The 20,579-nt window shown below is 47.4% G+C and overlaps 1 protein-coding gene across 3 annotated transcripts in view; it reads left to right on the top strand.

Annotated features, from left to right (window-relative positions):
* Nucleotides 1-20,579, top strand: part of nek8 (NIMA-related kinase 8) — a 93,416-nt gene that overhangs the window by 5,496 nt on the left and 67,341 nt on the right. For all 3 annotated transcript variants that reach the window (XR_005462622.1, XM_038814352.1, XM_038814351.1), the window contains exons 2-4: nucleotides 765-970; nucleotides 4,238-4,467; nucleotides 11,574-11,705. Coding sequence is in view for 2 of the 3 variants with exons in the window: in XM_038814352.1 (XP_038670280.1) it covers nucleotides 765-970; nucleotides 4,238-4,467; nucleotides 11,574-11,705 (568 nt within the window). In the remaining variant the exon portion in view is untranslated. The remainder of the gene's footprint in view (nucleotides 1-764; nucleotides 971-4,237; nucleotides 4,468-11,573; nucleotides 11,706-20,579) is intronic.

Genomic DNA, 20,579 nt, shown 5'->3' with positions numbered 1-20,579 from the left:
CTTAATTTTTTTTATTAAAAAATTTTTTTTTTAAGAGTACCCAATTAATTTTTTCCAATTAAGGGGCAATTTAGCGTGTTCAATCCACCTATCCTGCACATCTTTGGGTTGTGGGGGCGAAACCCACGCAAACACGGGGAGAATGTGCAAACTCCACATGGACAATGACCCAGAGCCGGGATCGAACCTGGGACCTCAGCGCCGTGAGACTACAGTGCTAACCACTGCACCACCATGCTGCTATTGCCCCTTAATTGGAGAAAAAAAATGCTCTAATTAAAATTCCAGGTCTAAGGCCGCGGACCATTTGTGGTGCACAGTCTCCGGTAATCTGGCCCATGTAACCCTAGCAACTCAGTTCTGTTCCTACTTCCTCTTACTCATTTCTTTGTCCAATTGGACATTTGTGGAGGTGAAGAATTTGGAGGGGCTGTTCTTAATTCTGCTGCCAACGAGTTAAGTTCTGAGCCAGGTTACCAAGAAGCAAGTGCCTGCTGTTTGATTTATATGAAACTTAATAAAATTATTTTTCACTTTTTGTGCTCAGCAGTTTTGTGATTTTGTTTTGCCATTTGTTCATTGTAATGAGCATTGGAGCTGAAAGCTTTGGCTGCTGTGTGGCTGGTGAGACACAATGGTGTCCGCAAAGCCGAAACACTTGGTCACGCATGGTTCATTAATGTTGGTGGCTTTGATTTTTGGGGAGAGGAAGCGGCACACTGTATTTACCTGTATGCACACTGTCCGTTTATATCTCCGCACAGCATAGTCCACCTGTGTTTGCGGAAAGTCGACCAAAAGCTGGTGATCCTCAAACAGATCCCTGTGGAGCAGATGACAAAAGATGAGAGACTGGCGGCTCAGAATGAATGCCAAGTACTTAAGCTTCTCAACCACCCAAACATAATTGAGTACTATGAAAACTTCCTGGAGGACAAGGCACTGATGATAGCCATGGAATATGCACCAGGTACATAAGGATTGATAGGGTGAAACTAATATTGAGTAGTATTTTCACACATCTGTCTCAGCTTTAGCTGTATTAGACTGGCCCACTAACAGACTTGATCAGATAATGGCCGAGTATTGCAACAGGAGAGCAACATAGTGGCTCAGTGGTTAGCACAGCTGCCTCACGGTGCCGAGGGCCAAGGTTCGATCCCGGCTCTGGGTCACTGCAGTGTGGAGTTTGCACATTCTCCCTGTGTTTGTGTGGGTTTCGCCCCCACAACCCAAAATATGTGCAGTGTAGGTGGATTGGCCATGCTAAATTGCCCCTTCATTAGAAAAACTGAATTGGGTATTCTAAATTTATTTTTAAAAGTGTTGGAACAGGAGCCCTTTGAGCCTTTTCTGCTATTTGGTTCGATCATGAGCATTTATGATATTTCAGCATTCCCTGGATTCTGGAAGAGTCCTGGTGGATTGGAACACCCTAATATAACGACCCTATTCAAAAAGAGAGAGAGACAAAAAGTAAGAAACTATAGACCGATTAGCTTGACCACTGTGGTGGGGAACTTGCTGGAATCAATAATTAAGGAGGAAATGACTGAACACTTGGAAAGACCAAGCTCAGTCCACCATTGTCAGCATGGTTTATGAAGGGTAAGTCATGCTTGGCAAACTTGAGTTCTTTGAGGACATAACCGGCGAGGTGCATAATGGGGAACTTGTGGATGTGGTCTCTCTGGACTTCCAGAAGGCGTTTGACAAGGTGCCGCATAAAAGGCTGATCCAGAAGGTGAGATTACAAGGGATTGGGGGTAGAATACTAGACTGGATTGAGGATTGGCTGACTGACAAAAAGCAGAGGGTTGGAATAAATGGCTCTCTCTCTGGCTGGCGAACTATAAGTAGCGGGGTGTCGCAGGGGTCAGTCCTCCGACCTCAAATCGTTTACAATCTGTATAAATGATCTGCAAGCAAAGCAAAATTTGCGGATGATACTAAAATAGGTGAGAAAGCAGGCAGTGAAAAGGGGGTAAAGATTTTACAGGCGGATATAGATAAACTATGGGATTGGGCCAAAGTTTGGCCGATGGAGTTTAATGTGGATAAGTTTGAGGTTATCCATTTTGGCTGAAAAAATAGAAAGGCAAGTTATGTAAATAGAAAGCAGATTCAAAATGCGACTGGGAAGGGGGATCTGGTCATGAGTGGCAGAAAGTCAGTGTGCAGGTACAGCATGTAATGAAAAAGGCAAGTGGAACATTAGCGTTTATTGCAAAAGGACTGGAGTTTAAAAGTAGAGAAGCATTGTTGCAATTGTTTAGGGTGTTGGTGAGACCACATCTGGAGTATTTTGTCCAGTTGTGGTCTCCTTATTTGAGGAAGGATGTGATGGAATTGGAGGCCGTTCAGAGGAGGTTCACCAGATTGATTCTGGGGGTGAAAGGGTTGACGTATGAGGAGAGATTAAACTGTTTTGAGCTAATACTCGGTGGAGTTTATAAGAATGAGAGGGGATCTGATCGAGGCATTTAAAATACTAAAAGAGATTGATAAAGTAAACGTAGACCAAATGTTCCCCCATGTGGGACAATCTAGAATGAGAGGTCACAGATATAGGTTGAGAGGCGGTAGATTTGAAGGTTAGTGCCAGTACAGGATTCACTGTGTATGTGTAGTTGTTCAAATGTTAGGTTTACAATTTTCTCATTCTGGTGTCCTGGTTAAAGCCTGGACAGACCAACAATGAAAAAGAAAACACCTTGGAAGACTTAGAACCCAGCCCAACTTAATTGAATTTGTTCACTGGAAATCTGAAACAAAAGGAGAAAATGCTGGAAATACTCGACAGATCTGGCATCACAGAGTCTCCAGAGTGCAGAAAGAGGCCATTTGGCCCATCGAGTCTACACCGACCCTCCGAAAGAGCACCCTACCTAGGCCCAATCCCCCACCCTCTGCCCATAACCCCACCTAGTCTTTGGACACTAAGGGGCGATTCAACATAGCCAATTCACCTAACCTGCACATCTTTGGACTGTGGGAGGAAACTGGAGCACCCCGAGGAAACTCACGCAGACACGAGGAGAATATGCAAACTTCACACAGCCAACCAAGGCCGGAATTGCACCTGGGTCCCTGGCGCTGTGAGGCAGCAGTGTTAACCACTGTGCCACCCTGTGGAGAGAGAAAAACAGAGTTAATGTTTGTCTGTAACCTTTCACTGGAATTGGGTATCATATTGGTTTTGAAAAGGAGGACAATAGCTGCATTTAATCAGTAACTGATGATCACGGTGACCAGCTCAGGGATATTAAGAGTGCTGCGCACTTGCTAAATAATGTACTGTGCTCAATTACAGTACCGACCTGACCTGTAATTAAACACTTGAAGTCAGTCGGACTGGGTGGATGCAGTGGATTGATGCACTGTCTTTTATCTCGTGTTTGAATCTACTGCAGTCAGCATTTTGAATGAGTTAGAATAGGAGATCGAAATCCTGACTCATTGCACAATGCAATCATATAGGGTAGGATGAAGTATATTGTACTTGAAACTGAAAGATCACAGATGGGTTGTTGAGAGAAAAATACCAAATTCAAGAGTTACTAAAGGGGTAGATGGGGAAGGGAAGTGATTGACGTTATATTGGCAGTGCAGGGTAGCACGGTGGCGCAGTGGGTTAGCACTGCTGCCTCACCGCACCGAGGTCCCAGTTTCGATCCCGGCTCTGGGTCACTGTCCGTGTGGAGTTTGCACATTCTCCCTGTGCTTGCGTGTGTTTCGCCCCCCCACAACCCAAAGATGTGCAGGCTAGGTAGATTGGCCGCGCTAAATTGCCTCTTAATTGGAAAAATGAATTGGGTACTCTAAATTTATCAAAAATAAATATTGGCAGTGCAGCCACTGTTATCGGTGCAAAGCTGTTTCACGTCGCAACAAGATTATAGTGAGGATATAACCGCACCCTAAATCCAGGCCAGAGGACTGACCCAACACCAAAGCAAAGCAGTTGCTGGCTCTGGGGAGGAAGGAAGCTCACTTTACTTCAGAGTTATATAGAGAGCCTCAGCTCACTTTCTACAACTTTGATGTGTGGAGTAGTAACCATCACTGCAACTTCTAAATTTGTAGTGTACATGCAAACATAACTAATATTTTAAAAAGTTGCTTTGGCGACCATCCTAAGACTTTGAGGGTCTTGGTGTCAGAGTTATTGGCAGTAACTCGGATAACGCAAATTTTTACTTCTATTTTAAATTTACTATGAATCTTTTGATTTCAGGAGGCACTTTGGCTGAGTATATCCAGAAGCGCAATTCCCTGCTGGATGAAGAGACCATCTTGCACTTCTTCGTACAGATCCTATTGGCCCTCCATCATGTGCACAACAAACTTATCCTGCACCGAGATCTGAAAACACAAAATATCCTGCTCGATAAGTATCAAATGATAGTGAAGATCGGTGACTTTGGTATCTCAAAGATCCTAAGCAGCAAAAGTAAAGCCTACACAGTAAGATTACTTTTCTGCAAAACTTCAGCCTTGTCATGCATAATATCTCGTAACGAGATATGAGGTTGATGGGGGACCTCATTGAGGTCTACAAAATCATGAGAGGTATAGGCAGGGTGGATAGCAAGAAGCTTTTTCCCAGGGCAGCACAGTGGAGCAGTGGGTTAGCACTGCTGCCTCACGGCGCTGAGGTCCCAGGTTCGATCCCGGCTCTGGGTCACTGTCCGTGTGGAGTTTGAACATTTTCCCCGAGTTTGCGTGGGTTTTGCCCCCACAACCCAAAGATGTGCAGGGTGAGAGCGGCACAGTGGGTTAGCCCTGCAGCCTCACGGCGCCGAAGTCCCAGGTTCAATCCCGGCTCTGGGTGACTGTCCGTGTGGAGTTTGCACATTCTCCCCGTGCTTGCGTGGGTTTCGCCCCCACAAACCAAAGATGTGCAGGGTAGGTGGATTGGCAATGCTAAATTGCCCCTGAATTGGAAAAAATGAATTGGGTACTCTAAATTTATTTTAAAAAGAAGAAAAAAAAAGAAGCTTTTTCCCAGAGTGGGGGCTCAATTACTAGGGGTCACGAGTTCAAGGTGAGAGGGGAAAAGTTTAAGGGAGATATGCGTGGAAGGTTCTTTACGCAGAGGGTGGTGGTACCTGGAACGCATTGCCAGTGGAGGTGGCAGAGGTGGCACGATAGTGTCATTTACGATGTATCTAGACAGATACATGAATGGGCAGGGAGCAGAGGGATACAGATCTTTAGAAAATAGATGACAGTTTTAGATAGAGGATCTGTATCGGCGCAGGCTTGGAGGGCCGAAGGGCCTGTTCCTGTGCTGTAATTTTTCTTTTTTCTTTGTTCTTCTTCTTTGCTCTTTGATATAGCACCATTAACATAATAAATGGAGCCAAATGCTCTTAACATAAAAGCCGGACAATTCGGGTGGTGACCAAAACCGGATTCAAGGGGCGGGATGGGAGAATCGCTGTCCATGCCATTTTTTCCCGTGGCGCCGGTCCGACACAGGCAGGCGACTCTCCGAGGAGCGGAGAATCGGCACCATTTGGCCGGCACGTTTGGCACGGCGCCGGCCACGGACCGCTGTCCGCGGCCGGGCCGCCGATTCTCCGGCCTTGGTGATCCGAGCAGAAATGGCAGAGTCCCACCGGCGCCGTGCAGCCGGCTGGAATTCTACCGTTGGGGAGGGAGGGGGGGGCCTGTGGGGCGGGAAAAAGCGCTCCTTCACCTGGGGGGCCTCCAATGGGGGCTGGCCCGTGATCATGGCCCACCGATCGGCGGGTCGGCCTCTCCAGCTCCGGCCCTAATATGTTACGCGGCCGGCCCCTGAACCCCCACGCCATGTTGCGTCGGGGCTGGCGCGTTGAGGAAGTGCCCCGCGTATTCACGGGTTGGCGTGGCCCAACTATGAATGTGTGGATTGGTGCAGCACCACTGCGCATGCACGGGTTGGCTTGGCGCCACTGCGCTTGCGCGGGTTGGCGCTGCGCCCAGTTGGCGCCGGGAATGGAGGTTGGAGCGGCGTTCACGACGGCGCGAACACTCTGCCTCCATTTCGCAGAATCCTGCCCAAGGTGTTTAGACAGATGTTCAGGATTTCTGTGCTTCTGGCATCTTGAGCATCCCTAATGTTAATCACTCCACCACTGGTGGTTATGCCTCCAGCTGCCCATGCCCTAAGCTCTGGGATTCCCCCTAGATCTCTCTATCTCTCTACCTCTCCTTCTTTTAAGCTGCTCCTTAAAACCTACTATCCCTTAGACCAAGCTGTTAGCCACCTGCCTTAGAGAGTCTAAATTGGCTCCAGCGAAGCGCCTTGAGATGTTTTATAATGTGAAAGGTTCTATATAAATGTAAGATCTTCAAGTAACTCTTTAAATACCGTTTTAAACGAGAAAGGAATTTTTTCTGCGCAAATTGTTGAAACATTCTATGTTTTAAACATTCTCTGCAAAGTATTTTCTTCTAACCATCACCACCCTTCTGATTATCTTAAATATATTTTCTCTCATTTGGCAGTCAGTTAAGTGAGGCATTTGCTACTTTTTGTGTCTGGTTTACATTGTTGTGGTATGGCTGCTGCCACTAACTGAGCTATCTTACACAAGGGCGGGAATTTTCCAATCCGGGAATAAATTCTGTGGTGGGGGCGGGACTGGGAGTGTTTCCAGCCGCTGAGAATTTGCGGTAGGAATTTGTGCCCTATTGTGCGACACTAGCCTAATTAATTATGCATTCAGGAATTTCCCAACATTTCACGCAACGAGACAGGCTGGATGGTGCGTGCCCTGCTGTCAAATACGGGCCCTATATTTAAAAGGTGCTCAGAAATCATCTTACCCATCATTTAAAGGAGGAGATGGCCCCCAGATTCAGTGATGCGTCCTTTGAAGTACTGCTCAATGCAGTGGAGGCCAGGAGGGGTGTTCTATACCCAGAGGTTGGAAGGAGGAGGCCAAGGCGCCAGACCAACCCCGCAAGGGAGAAAGTCTACAGGGAGTACTGTGTTCGAAGCAAGCGTCCACCAGATCACTGCTCTGCAGGGCAGGAAATGGATTTGTGACCTCACCCGCACCGCCAGGGTAAGTGGACCTTCTCAACTGCTCACACTCACTCACTGAATGTTATAGGGACATGGGCCTGCTGCCTTACGGCGCCGAGGTCCCAGGTTCGATCCCGGCTCTGGGTCACTGTCCATGTGGAGTTTGCGCATTCTCCCCGTGTTTGCATGGGTTTCGCCCCCACAGGCCAAAGATGTGCAGGTAGATGGATTGGCCACGCTAAATAGCCTCTTAATTGAAAAAAATGAATTGGGTACTCTAAATTTAAAAACAAAAACAAAAAATAGGGACATGGGCCTCAATGGCAAGGGCACCATCCATGGGCCTCAATGGCAAGGGCACCATCCATGGGCCTCAATGGCAGGGCACCATCCATGGGCCTCACTGGTAAGGGCACCATCCATGGGCCTCAATGGCAAGGGTACCATCCATGAGGCCCATTCATAAAAACTACTCAGTGTGATAAGGTGATGCTTCATAGTTCCAATGCAATCCATCTAGTCTGTATGTGGGCTGGCCACTGTGGGTCCCTGACCCTGCCCATACACAGCTCAGATACTGTCTCTTTGAGGTGGAACGGGACGGGGCTATGCATCGGCACAGGCAAGCACTGCGAATGACTTGTCTCTGTGAACCTTATCCTTTTGTATGCATGGGCTCACCATCCTAGAGGCTGTTCTTGCAGAACCCTTTGGCACATGATCCAGTGGATTAATTGTAAGAATGGAAGCATGAGAAAGTAACATGAGGCCCAATTGCTCACAGCCTTATCTTCTCTCTTTGTGCAGCAGAAGTTGAGGCACAACAGATAATAGGAAGAGAAGATTGGAGGGGACCTCAGGAGCCTTACTGAGTTTGAGAAGTGGGCAGCTGAGTGGACAGGGGAGAAACTAGACCGAGCCTGCGGGGATGGAGCATCAGCGGGTAGCCTCCATCCAATAACGATCTATGCATGTCACGTAGAGACCTAAGGGTCACGCGTTCAATACATTGGGCAGCAGCTCATGCAGTCACTTGCTCTCTCCTCTCTCACTTACAGAGGCCAGCAGGAAGATGGCAAGGGAAGAAGAGGAAGTCCTGTCCAGCAGTTTATCTAGCCCAAGGAGGACTGAAGACATTGGAGACGAGGAAGAAAATACACCTGTAGAGGTGTCGCAGCTGCCCCTGCACCCTCCACCAGTACAGAGACACACCTCAGTAGGTAGAGGTGTAGTTCAGGCAGGGCCTCACACTCTGGTGGTCACTGCATGGGGGTCATGTGTTCATGGTAGGTGGAGGCATGGTCAGCCAGGTTGACTGGCACTCCGAAGACTGCGGGTGGGGACAGGACCCAGGCTGGGTTACGTCTCTGGATTGGCCCTGCTGGGGAAGCTGTTGGAGGCCCTCGAGTGGCATGTGAGGTGAAGTGGTGCCAATATGTGCACGCATCGAGGTTTCCATGGAGGGGGTGGTGTACACCATGGAGAACCTGGTTCAGCAGAATACCCAGTGTCTGCCAGAGATGCACACGGTCCTTCACTCCATCACTATAGCCATGGGTGAACTTTAGAGTGGTTACACAAGACTGGGATGGGGCATCTCGATCACCCTCCAGGTGCCCCTTCTCAAGGAGTCAGGAAGGGGCCCTCGGGCACCCAAAGTGAGGAGGAGTGGCTGGTGGGCATCCTGAGATCTCCACTTGCCTGTGACTGCTTCAGCTTTGTCCACTGACAACAGAGGTAGCAGTTCCCCCACAGCAGGAGGGCCAAAGTAAGCTGGGGTCCTCCACAGGACCCCCACCAAGGTCATCCAAGACAACGGGGCAAACTGGTCAGCAGATTGGCTCACCCGTGCTGCAGATGCCGGGGTGCACCTAGAAGAAGTGGTCGGAAATGCAAGATTAAGAGTTAGGGTTTTACATGTGGTTGTACGGCTGCACTATCTATGACACTTTTACAGGTAGAGCGCACTTGCATTTTAATAAAGTCTGATCTGGTTTATTTGCAATTCGTAGTCCTTGGGTCCCCCCCTCCTTCCCATGTGTAACCTTTGACCTTCCCACAGTTGCCCTTCAACCTGTACCCATCGCCCTCCATCCCATGCAGGTGAATGTCCACGTCTCCTACCTTCCCGAGGAACTCACCCCATGACAATAGTTCTGCTGACCCTCATAACCTGCTTCTCTATCTGTTTCCCTTCCAACAATGTTCCGCATCCCTTCGCCTGTCATTGCTGAACCCTCACCCTCCCATCCTACCACCTCCCACTGCTCCCTTTAATCCTCACCATCTTTTCCTATCATCAATTTCCTCCGTATGCTCCCCAGGACTCCTCCGTTGACACCACACATACCTCCTGTCATAATATACACCAGTGTATCATGGTGCAGACACACACACTGATTGACACACAGCAAGACCAATCAACACGCACAACACCGCAGCCAATCACCAGTTAGACAACACTCACTAAAAAGTCAGAGGGCATCAGTTTTCCTGCTCATTCGGGATGCAGCTTCTCAGAAGGACAGAGCTTACAGCTTGCTGCACAGATCTTCACCATGTGCTGAGTGCATAGACTGGTTGGGATAGGCACAGGTCTTTAGTTTAATCTAACATCGTGTTAAGCCACAGTGAAAGTATGTTGAACAGTTTGAAATGATATGAAATGAAAATCGCTTATTGTCACGAGTAGGCTTCAATGAAGTTACTGTGAAAAGCCCCTAGCTAGCTTAATAAAATAGTGTTGTACTATTTCAAGTGTGGTAGCCTGTATGTGTTACTGCTGAGGGAAACGCAGTCTCCACGGATCCAGAGTACCCAACACATCACGTCCCAACTCCTTTCCTTCTTTCCCTCCACATTCCCATTCACAGCTGCACAACCCCCGCACTCCAGCACACGGCCCTTTGCCCCCTCCCTCTTCACGTCTCACCCATCCCATGACCTTCCCCCCCTCCCCCGCATCTCTCTTTTCTTTATCACCCCCAACATCTCTTCCCCCCCCCCCCCCCGCCTTCCAGGCCTCCAGACCCACCCCACATCTTAATTCCTGGCCTCCCTGACTAATTTTCACCCCATACCAGAAGAGACCATCGCAGTGCGGAAAATCGGATGGGGGTTGGTAGAGGGAGGGAATCAATTCTGTTTGGACTTTCATCTGCCTCCCAATAACGGGATGCAAAGCCTTTTCCTGCCAGCCTCTGACGGGAAAGGCAACTTGCCAGGAGTGAGGAGGGGGGGCTGCCCATGTTCGTGCAGCTGGAAAACTGATTCATCATTTAAACCCGCCACAGGGAGCACTGAAAAGTTCTGCTGAATGTTACCATTCGTGCTTTGAATCTGTAGCGATCCCGTTCCACATGTGGCATTTTGTTGGACTTGTTTTCTTTGCTGTTGGCAGAGCCTAGCCAGTGAACCCTCTGGGTTTGAAAAGTTTTTCAAATGCAGCACCCTTGATGTTCTGGCTTCATGCTTTAGCTCATGCAGTTTCCCAGTACTTCAACCTCTGCAACAATCTTCCTCGGGTGCAAAATGAACACTTTTAATCACTGAATGGGAGCCAATTTATTCTCAGGCGTATTCTCTGCGGGTGGTGGAAATCTGCAGTAAAAACAGAAAATGCTGGAAAGGCTCATCAGATCAGCATCCAGGGAGAGAAAGGACATTGGCCGGGGTTCTCCGTCCCGGCAGCGCGCCCCTGCCGGCAGCGGCGTTCTCCATCCCGGTAGCCGGCCAATGCGGTTTCCCATTGTGGGCACCCCCCTTGCCATCGGGAAATCCGTGGGCGTGAGTGAGCTGCTGGCGAAACAGAGGATCCTGCTGACGGAGAATCATCTTTCAGCCCTGTGACATTTCATCAAAATTTATTCTCCATTGTGTTATCAGCTACCGCTTGGTTGTTTTTGTGCCGTGTTTTGGAATGTCAAATAAAGTAATTCTTGTCTGCTCTTTATTTCAGATACTGTTACTATTTGCTTACATGAAACAATAGCTTGTGGGGGCAGCAGGGTGGCGCAGTGGGTTAGCCCTGCTGCCTCACGGCGCCGAGGTCCCAGGTTCGATCCCGGCCCTGGGTCACTGTCCGTGTGGAGTTTGCACATTCTCCCCGTGTCTGTGTGGGTTTCGCCCCCACAGCCCAAAAGATGTGCAGGGTAGGTGGATTGGCTACGCTAAATTGCCCCTTAATTGGAAAAGATTAATTGGGTACACTAAATTTAAAAAAGAAGAAAAACAATAGCTTGTGGTCTGACTCCTCAGGACCTTTGTTGGTACCCAAAAGGACTGCTCGCTTTTGTTAAGCTTCCTTTATATTTTATTTAGTTGAGGTTTTGTGAGTCTAGTGGCAGCCATCAGGCTCCAGGTGTGCAATTCCACTTTGGGGCCAGGAAAACAAAGTTTGCATCGTAAGGGGTGCAAGCCATTGCTTTGAATTGTCATAATACTTCCCAAATCAAATTGAGTTGGTCTAATTAATTAGATTTTCTATTCCAACCTGTTTTCCTATGGCCTGTTCGATTTGACTTGGATGAAGCCAGTTTTGTTTTTTCTTTTACAGGTGGTGGGAACACCATGCTACATCTCTCCAGAACTGTGTGAAGGAAAGCCATACAATCAAAAGAGTGATATCTGGGCACTGGGCTGTGTCTTGTATGAGCTGGCCAGTTTGAAGAGGGCATTTGAAGCTGCTGTAAGCAAAACTTTTAATCTTTAATCTTTCATTAGTGTCACTAGTAAGCTTACATCAACACTGCAATGAAGTTACTGTGACAATCCCCTAGTCGCCACACTCCAGTGCCTGTTCGGGTACACTGAGGGAGAATTCAGAATGTTCAATTCACCTAACAAACACTTTTTTCGGGACTAGTGGGAAGAAACCGGAGCAAACGGAGGAAACCCACGCAGGCACGGGGAGGGCATAAGAACAGAAGGACATAAGAACTAGGAGCAGGAGTAGGCCATCTGGCCCCTCGAGCCTGCTCCGCCATTCAATCAGATCATAGCTGATCTTTTGTGGACTCAGCTCCACTTTCCGGCCCGAACACTATAACCCTTAATCCCTTTATTCTTCAAAAAACTATCTATCTTTATCTTAAAAACATTTAATGAAGGAGCCTCAACTGCTTCACTGGGCAAGGGATTCCAGAGATTCACAACCCTTTGGGTGAAGAAGTTCCTCCTAAACTCAGTCCTAAATCTACTTCCCCTTATTCTGAGGCTATGACCCCTAGTTCTGCTTTCACCCGCCAGTGGAAACAACCTGCCCGCATCTATCCTATCCATTCCCTTCATAATTTTAAATGTTTCTATAAGATCCCCCCTCGTCCTTCTAAATTCCAACGAGTACAGTCCCAGTCTACTCAACCTCTCCTCGTAATCCAACCCCTTCAGCTCTGGGATTAACCAAGTGAATCTCCCCTGCACACCCTCCAGTGCTAGTACGTCCTTTCTCAGGTAAGGAGACCAAAACTGAACACAATACTCCAGGTGTGGCCTCACTAACACCGTATACAATTGCAGCATTACCTGGATAAAAGCAAATTACTGCGGATGCTGGAATCTGAAACAAAAGGGAAAATGCTGAAAAATCTCAGCAAGTCTAGCAGCATCTGTAGGGAGAGAAAAGAGCTAACGCTTCGAGTCCGATGACTCTTTGTCAAAGCCGGCTTTGACAAAGAGTCATCGGACTCGAAACGTTAGCTCTTTTCTCTCCCTACAGATGCTGCCAGACTTACTCAGATTTTCCAGCATTTTCCCTTTCGTTGCAGCATAACCTCCCTAGTCTTAAACTCCATCCCTCTAGCAATGAAGGACAGAACTCCATTTGCCTTCTTAATCACCTGTTGCACCTGTAAACCAACTTTTTGCGACTCATGCACTAGCACACCCAGGTCTCTCTGCACAGCAGCATGTTTTAATATTTTATCATTTAAATAATAATCCCTTTTGCTGTTATTCCTACCAAAATGGATAACCTCACATTTGTCAACATTGTATTCCATCTGCCAGACCCTAGCCAATTCACTTAACCTGTCCAAATCCCTCTGCAGACCTCCGGTATCCTCTGCAATTTTTGCTTTACCACTCATCTTAGTGTCGTCTGCAAACGTGGACACGTTGCACTTGGTCCCCAATTCCAAATCATCTATGTAAATTGTGAACAATTGTGGGCCCAACACTGATCCCTGAGGGACACCACTAGCTACTGATTGCCAACCAGAGAAACACCCATTAATCCCCACTCTTTGCTTTCTATTAATTAACTAATCCTCTATCTATGCTACTACTTTACCCTTCATGTCATGCACCTTTATCTTACGCAGCAACCTTTTGTGTGGCACTTTGTCAAAGGTTTTCTGGAAACGCAGATATACCACATCCATTGGTTCCCCGTTATCTACTGCACTGGTAATATCAAACAAAAAACAAAGAAAAGTATAGTACAGGAACAGGCGTCAAAAAATTCCACTAAATTAGTTTGGCATGACCTGCTCTTTATGAACCCAGTGGGACAAATTCCATCCATATGCCTCGCTATTTCTTCCTTGATGATAGATTCCAGCTCCCAGGTTCGATCTCGGCTCTGGGTCACTGTCCGTGCGGAGTTTGCACATTCTCTCAGTGTCTGCGTGGGTTTCGCCCCCACAACCCAAAAATGTGCAGACTAGGTGGATTGGCCACACTAAATTGTCCCTTAATTGGAAAAAATAATTGGGCAATCTAAATTTTAAAAAAAGATAGATTCCAGCATTTACCCTACTACCGAAGTTAAGCTAACTGGCCTATAATTACCCGCTTTCTGCCTACCTCCTTTTTTAAACAGTGGTGTCACATTTGCTAATTTCCAATCCGCCGGGACCACCCCAGAATCTAATAAATTTTGGTAAATTATCACGAGTTCATTTGCAATTTCCCTTGCCACCTCTTTTAGCACACTGGGATGCATTCCATCAGGGCCAGGAGACTTGTCTACCTTTAGCCCCATTAGCTTGCCCATCACTACCTCCTTAGTGATAACAATCATCTCAATATCTTCACCTGTCATAGCCTCATTTCCATGCTATTTGTGTCTTCCACTGTGAAGACCAACCCAAAAACCTGTTCAGTTCCTCAGCCATTTCCTCATCTCCCATTACTAAATCTCCCTTCTCATCCTCTAAAGGACCAATATTTACCTTAGCCACTCTTTTTTGTTTCATATATTTGTAGAAACTTTTACTATCTTTTTATTCTGAGCAAGTTTACTCTCATAATCTATCTTACTCTTCTTTATAGCTTTTTTAGTAGCTTTCTGGTGCCCCCTAAATATTTCCCAGTCCTCTAGTCTCCCACTAATCTTTTCCACTTTGTATACTTTTTCCTTCAATTTGATACTCTCCCTTATTTCCTTAGATGGTCGATTTTCCCTCTTCCTTCCGTCCTTCCTTTTTGTTGGTATAAACCTTTGCTGAGCACTGTGAAAAATTGCTTTCAAGGTTCTCCACTGTTCCTCAACTGTTCCAACATAAAGTCTTTGCTCTCAGTCTACCTTAGCTAGCTCTTCTCTCATCCCATTGTAATTTCCTTTGTTTAAGCACTTGTGTTTGGTTTTACCTTCTCACCCTCCATCTGTATTTTAAATCCCACCATATTGTGATCGCTCTTTCCAAGACGATCCCTAACTTTGAGATCATTAATCAATCCTGTCTCATTACACAGGACCAGATCTAGGACCGCTTGTTCCCTCGTAGGTTCCATTACATACTGGGAAACTATCGCGGATACATTCTATAAACTCCTCCTCAAGGCTGCCTTGACCGACCTGGTTAAACCAATCGACATGTAGATTAAAATCCCCCATGATAACTGCTGTACCATTTCTACATGCATCAGTTATTTCTTTGTTTATTGCCTGCCCCACCATAATGTTACAATTGGTGCCCTATAGACTACTCCTATCAGTGACTTTTTCGCCTTACTATTCCTGATTTTCACCCAAATGGATTCAACCTTATCCTCCATAGCACTGATGTCATCCCTTACTATTACTATCCCTTACTGTTACTATCCCTTACTGTCATCCTTAAATAACAGAGCTACACCACCTCCCTTACCATCCAGTCTGTCCTTCCGAATAGTTTGATACCCTTGGATATTTAACTCCCAGTCATAACCATCCTTTAACCATGTTTCAGTAATGGCCACTAAATCATAGTCATTCACGATGATTTGCGCCATCAACGCATTTACCTTATTCTGAATACTACGAGCATTCAGGTAAAGTACACTTATGTTGACTTTTATACCTCTGTTTTGAATCTTAACACCTCAATCAGTAATCTCTCCTAAGTTATTTTTCCTCTGAACTTTTCTCCTAATTTTCCTTGTTGTTGAACCCATATCTTCATGTAACAACCTGCCGCGTCGCTTTCCATTTATGTTTTTACTTCCTGGTTTATTCCTTTTAGTATTACTGGGCCTATTCACTGAGTTCCCCTCTGTCACTGTACCTTGTACTGTCGCCCTTTTTTATTTTTGACTATGGCTTCTCTGCTTTATACTCTTCCGACTTCCTGCATCGGTTCCCATCCCCCTGCCACATTAGTTTAAACACTCCCCAACCGCTCTAGCAGATAGCCCCCCAGGGCATCAGTTCCAGTCCTGCCCAGGGATAACCCATCCAGTTTGTACAGGTCTCACCTGCCCCAGAACCGGTCTCACTGCCGCAGGAATATGAAACCCTCCCCCTGACACCATCCCTTCAGCCATCTATTCATCCTAAATATCCTGTCATTTCTACTCTGACCAGCACGTGGCACCGGTAGTAATCCTGAGATCACTACCTTCTGGGTCCGATTTCTTAACTTCCTTCCTAGTTCCCTGTATTCTGCTTTTAGGACCTCATCCTTTTTTTAACCTATGTTGTTTGTACCGATGTGTACCATGACCACTGGCTGTTTACACTCTTCCTCTGCAATGTCCTGATACCGCTCCAAGACATCCTTGACCCTAGCACCAGGGAGGCAACGTACCATCCTGGAGTCTTGTTTGCGGCCACAGAAACACCTGTCTATTCCCCTTGCAATTGAATCCCCTATAACTATTGCACTGTCACACTTATCAACCCTCCTCTCTGCAGCAGAACCAACCGTGGTGCCACGAGTTTGGCTGTTGCTGTTTTCTCCTGAGAAGCCATTCCCCTCAACAGTATCCAAAGTGGTATATCTGTTCTGCAGGGGAATGGCCACAGGAGATTCCTGCACTACCTGCCTCGCTCTCTTTGATGGTCACCTATTCCCTTTCTGCCTGCGGTGTCTGAGCCTGCGGTGTGACCAACTCTCTATACGTGCTATCCACGATGCCCTCCGACTCGCGGATGCTCCACTGTGTCTCCAGCCGCCACTCCAGCTCTGAAACTCGAGCTTCCAGGAGCTGTAACTGGAGACACTTTCTGCACACAAGCTGACCCCGTGGACTGCAACTGTTCCCAGCCTGCCACATGGACCAAGAGGAGCAGACCATGCCTTGGAGCTGTCCTGCCATGATTTATTCCTTTAAATTAAACTTTTGAAATTAAACTTTAGAAAGATGTTTTTGTGTTGGATTATATCCAATGTCCTGTATACTATTTAATTAGCTTTATCCCTGAGTATCTTGCTTGATCTGAGAATAAATTAAATAGTTATTTAATTGAAATTAAAAAAGTTATTTAATTAAAATTTAAAAAGTTATTTAAATCAACTTAAAAATAATAATTTAAATCAACCCAAAATAGTTATTTAAGTGAGATTTTAAAATTTAAAAATAGTAATTCAAATCAACATGCTGTTATGGGCCAGGGTTTAGAGAACCCCAAAGTGTATCATGGAGTTCACCTGACCCACAACTTTTAATAGATTGTGGTATGGGGAGCACAGGGCCCACTCTACAAGTGTGGTACAGCAGAAGCGGAAAAGTATTTCTTTAAAGCAAAACAATGTTTATTCTATGAACTCAAGTTAACCTTTTTAAAACAAACAGTGAATGTCTTAGCAACCAGTAAATCAAATACACTCCCCAAAGAATACAACACTAAGTAATCTGTATGCTGTCCTTTTATACCCAAAAGACTTAACAAACCTCTAAAGATAAGCACATCAGAGTTTACAGTCACTACTGAAAACATTTATAATTCTTCTGAATTCACGAGATGATCCAGAGATAGTCTTTGGATGGCAGAGATCAACAGTACAGCCCTTTGTTTTAACTCCAGATGCAGCTCACTGAAAAACACAGACACACCCAAGCTTTTTCTCAAACTGAAACTAAAAAGCAGAATTAGAGCTCAGCTCCACCCACATTCTGACATCACTCCAGTAACATGAGCAGCTCCATTTCTTAAATGTACATTTCCTAAAAACCCATTTCTTAAAGGTACTCTCTTTTTAAAAAAATAATTTTAATAAAGATTTTCACAAAATATAAACAACAAAACAATATTAACAAAACAACCATGGTAAAAACCCAAGAACAACAACCACCCAACTACAAAAGCAACTACAAAAACAAAAAAAGCAAACAACAAAAAGGAAAGAGATAACACCCGCCACATCCAACAAACCCATGTCTAAAGAACCCCTGTACTGATCCCCTCAGGGCAAATTTCACCTTCTCCAATTTGATGAACCCTGCCATATCATTGATCCAGGCCTCCACGCTTGGGGGCCTCGCATCCTTCCATTGAAGAAAGATCCTCCGCCGGGCTACTAGGGCTACGCAAAGGCCAGAACACCGGCCTCTTTCTCCTCCTGCACTCCCGGCTCCACTGCAACCCCAAACATTGTGAGTCCCCAGCCCGGCTTGACCCTGGATCCTACCACCCTCGACACCATCCTTGCTACCCCCTTCCAAAACTCCCCCAACGCTGGGCATGCCCAAAACATATGGGCGTGGTTCGCTGGGCTCCCCGAGCTCACCCCCGAAAAACCTACTCATCCTCGTCCCAGTCATGTGTGCCCTATGCAGCACCTTGAACTGTATGAGGCTAAGCCTCGCACAGGAAGAGGAGGAATTCACCTTTTCCAGGGCATCCGCCCATGTACTCTCCTCAATCTCCTCACCCAGTTCCTTTTCCCATTTACCCTTCAGCTCCTCCACCGAGGCCTCGTCTACCTCCTGCATTACGCGGTATATGTCCAAAATCCTCCCTCCTCCAACCCACACCCCCGAGAGCACCTTGTCCCATACCCCACATGGGGGCAACAGAGGGAACCCCTCCACCTGCCGCCCGGCAAACGCCCTAACCTGCATGTACCTAAACATGTTCCCCGGGGGGAGCCCAAACTTCCCCTCTAACTCACCCAGGCTCGCGAACCTCCCATCCGCAAACAGTTCCCTCAACCTCCTAATACCTACCCTGATTCAGCCCAGAAATCCGCCATCAATGCTCCCTGGAACAAACCGGTGGTTCCCCCGTATCGGGGACTCCCTCCCACTCCCCCTTTTGCCGTCTCCATTGCCCCCAAATTTTGAGGGTAGCCGCCACCACCGGGCTCGTTGGAGGGAGCGGCAGCGGCCCTGTTACCAGCGCCTCCAGGCTGGTGTCCACACAGGACACCATCTCCATCCTCTTCCACGCTGCCCCTTCCCCGTCCATTACCCACTTACGCACCATCGCTGCATTGGCAGCCCAATAGTACCCACAGAGGTTGGGCAGTGCCAGCCCCCCCCCCCCATCCCTGCCCCGCTCCAAAAACACCCTTCTCACCCTCGGAGTCCCATGCGCCCATACAAATCCCGTAATACTCCTGTTAACTCTCCTAAAAAAGGCCTTTGGGATAAGGATGGGAAGGCACTGGAGCAGGAACAAAGATCTCGGGAGCACCGTCATTTTGACGGACTGCACCTTACCCGCCAGTGACATCGGTAACATATCCCACCTTTTAAACTCCTCCTCCATTTGCTCCACCAACCTTGTGAGGTTAAGCTTGTGCAGGGCCCCCCAGCTCCTAGCTACCTGGACTCCCGGGTACCTAAAGCTCCTCCCTGCCTGCTTCAGTGGGAGCCTACCAATCCTCTCCTCCTGATCCCCCGGGTGCACCACGAACAGCTCGCTCTTACCCAGGTTGAGCTTATACCCAGATTCGCTGAGAATCCTCATCACCTCCGTCATTCCCCCCACCGGGTCGGCCACATACAGCAACATTCGTCCGCATAAAGCGACACTCGATGCTCCTCCCCACCCCGCAACAGGCCCCTCCAGTTCCCGACTCCCTCAACTCCATGGCCAGGGGCTCAATTACCAGCGCAAAGAGCAAGGGGATACCCCTGTCTCGTCCCCCGGTGCAACCAAAAGTACTCCGACCTCCTCCTATTCGTGGCTACACTCGCCATCGGGGCCTCATAAAGCAGCCTCACCCAACGGACACACCCCTCCCCAAACCCAAACCTTTCCAATACCTCCCACAGATACTCCCACTCAACCCTATCAACGGTCTTCTCCGCGTCTAATGCCACCACTATCTCCGCCTCCCCTTCCACAGCCGGCATCATAATGACATTCAGAAGCCTTGGTATTCAACTCCTTCCCTTTACAAACCCTGTCTGGTCCTCGTGAATGACCCCCGGCACACAATCCTCTATTCTTGTAGCTAAGATCTTTGCCAACAGCTTGGCGTCTACATTTAGCAGCGAGATCGGCCTATATGACCCACACTGCAGAGGGTCCTTGTCCCGCTTGAGGATCAAGGAAATCAGCGTCCGTGACATAGTTGGGGGAAAAGCCCCCCCCCTCCCTTGCCTCGTTAAAGGTCCGAACCAACAGGGGGCCCAACAGGTACGCATACATTTTATAACATTCGGCCGCAAACCCATCCGGCCCCGGCGCTTTCCCCGACTGCATGCTCCCTATCCCTTTAACCACCTCCTCCAGCTCAATCGGTGCCCCCAGTCCCTCCACCTGCCCCGCCTCCACCGTCGGAAATCGCAGCTTGTCCAAGGAGCGACCCATTCCCCCCCCCCATGATCAGGCCCCCCTTCATAAAGGTTCTCTCACATGACAATGCAGACTCCACACAGTGACCCAAACCTGGAATCGAACTCTGGTTCCTGGCGCTGTGAAGCAACAGTGCTAATCAACGTGCCGCTCTTTTAATAAGCAGGGTTTAATTTCACTATAAAATTCCACTACAGAATTAGGCGACCATGCAAATTTGTGGCCTATACTCTATATTTTGCTGCTGAATAGAACAGGTTTTGTTCCATATGGTGCTGCATTACTGAAAGCACCTGACCAAATCATCACCTGAAATGTCTGATTTAGTGCACAACAAAAAAGATTGATTAGTCAGAATGCACATATTAATTTGATGTCCTCCAAATCATGAGATGATTGCTTTTGCGGAGTGTATTTACAATGTAATGCAGAATTAATCCTTTTTTAAATTTAGAGTACCCAATTTATTTTTTCCAATTAAGGGGCAATTTAGCATGGCCAATCCACCTAACCGGCACATCTTTGGGTTGTGGGGATGAAACCCACGCAGACACGGAGAGAATGTGCAAACTTCACTCAGACAGTGACTCAGAGCTGGGATCGAACCTGGGA

This window comes from Scyliorhinus canicula, chromosome 12 (genome assembly GCF_902713615.1).
Source record: "Scyliorhinus canicula chromosome 12, sScyCan1.1, whole genome shotgun sequence".
Lineage (NCBI taxonomy): Eukaryota > Metazoa > Chordata > Chondrichthyes > Carcharhiniformes > Scyliorhinidae > Scyliorhinus > Scyliorhinus canicula.
The sequence above is the reverse complement of the archived record's forward strand: the minus strand, read 5'-3'. Positions and strand labels throughout refer to the sequence as shown.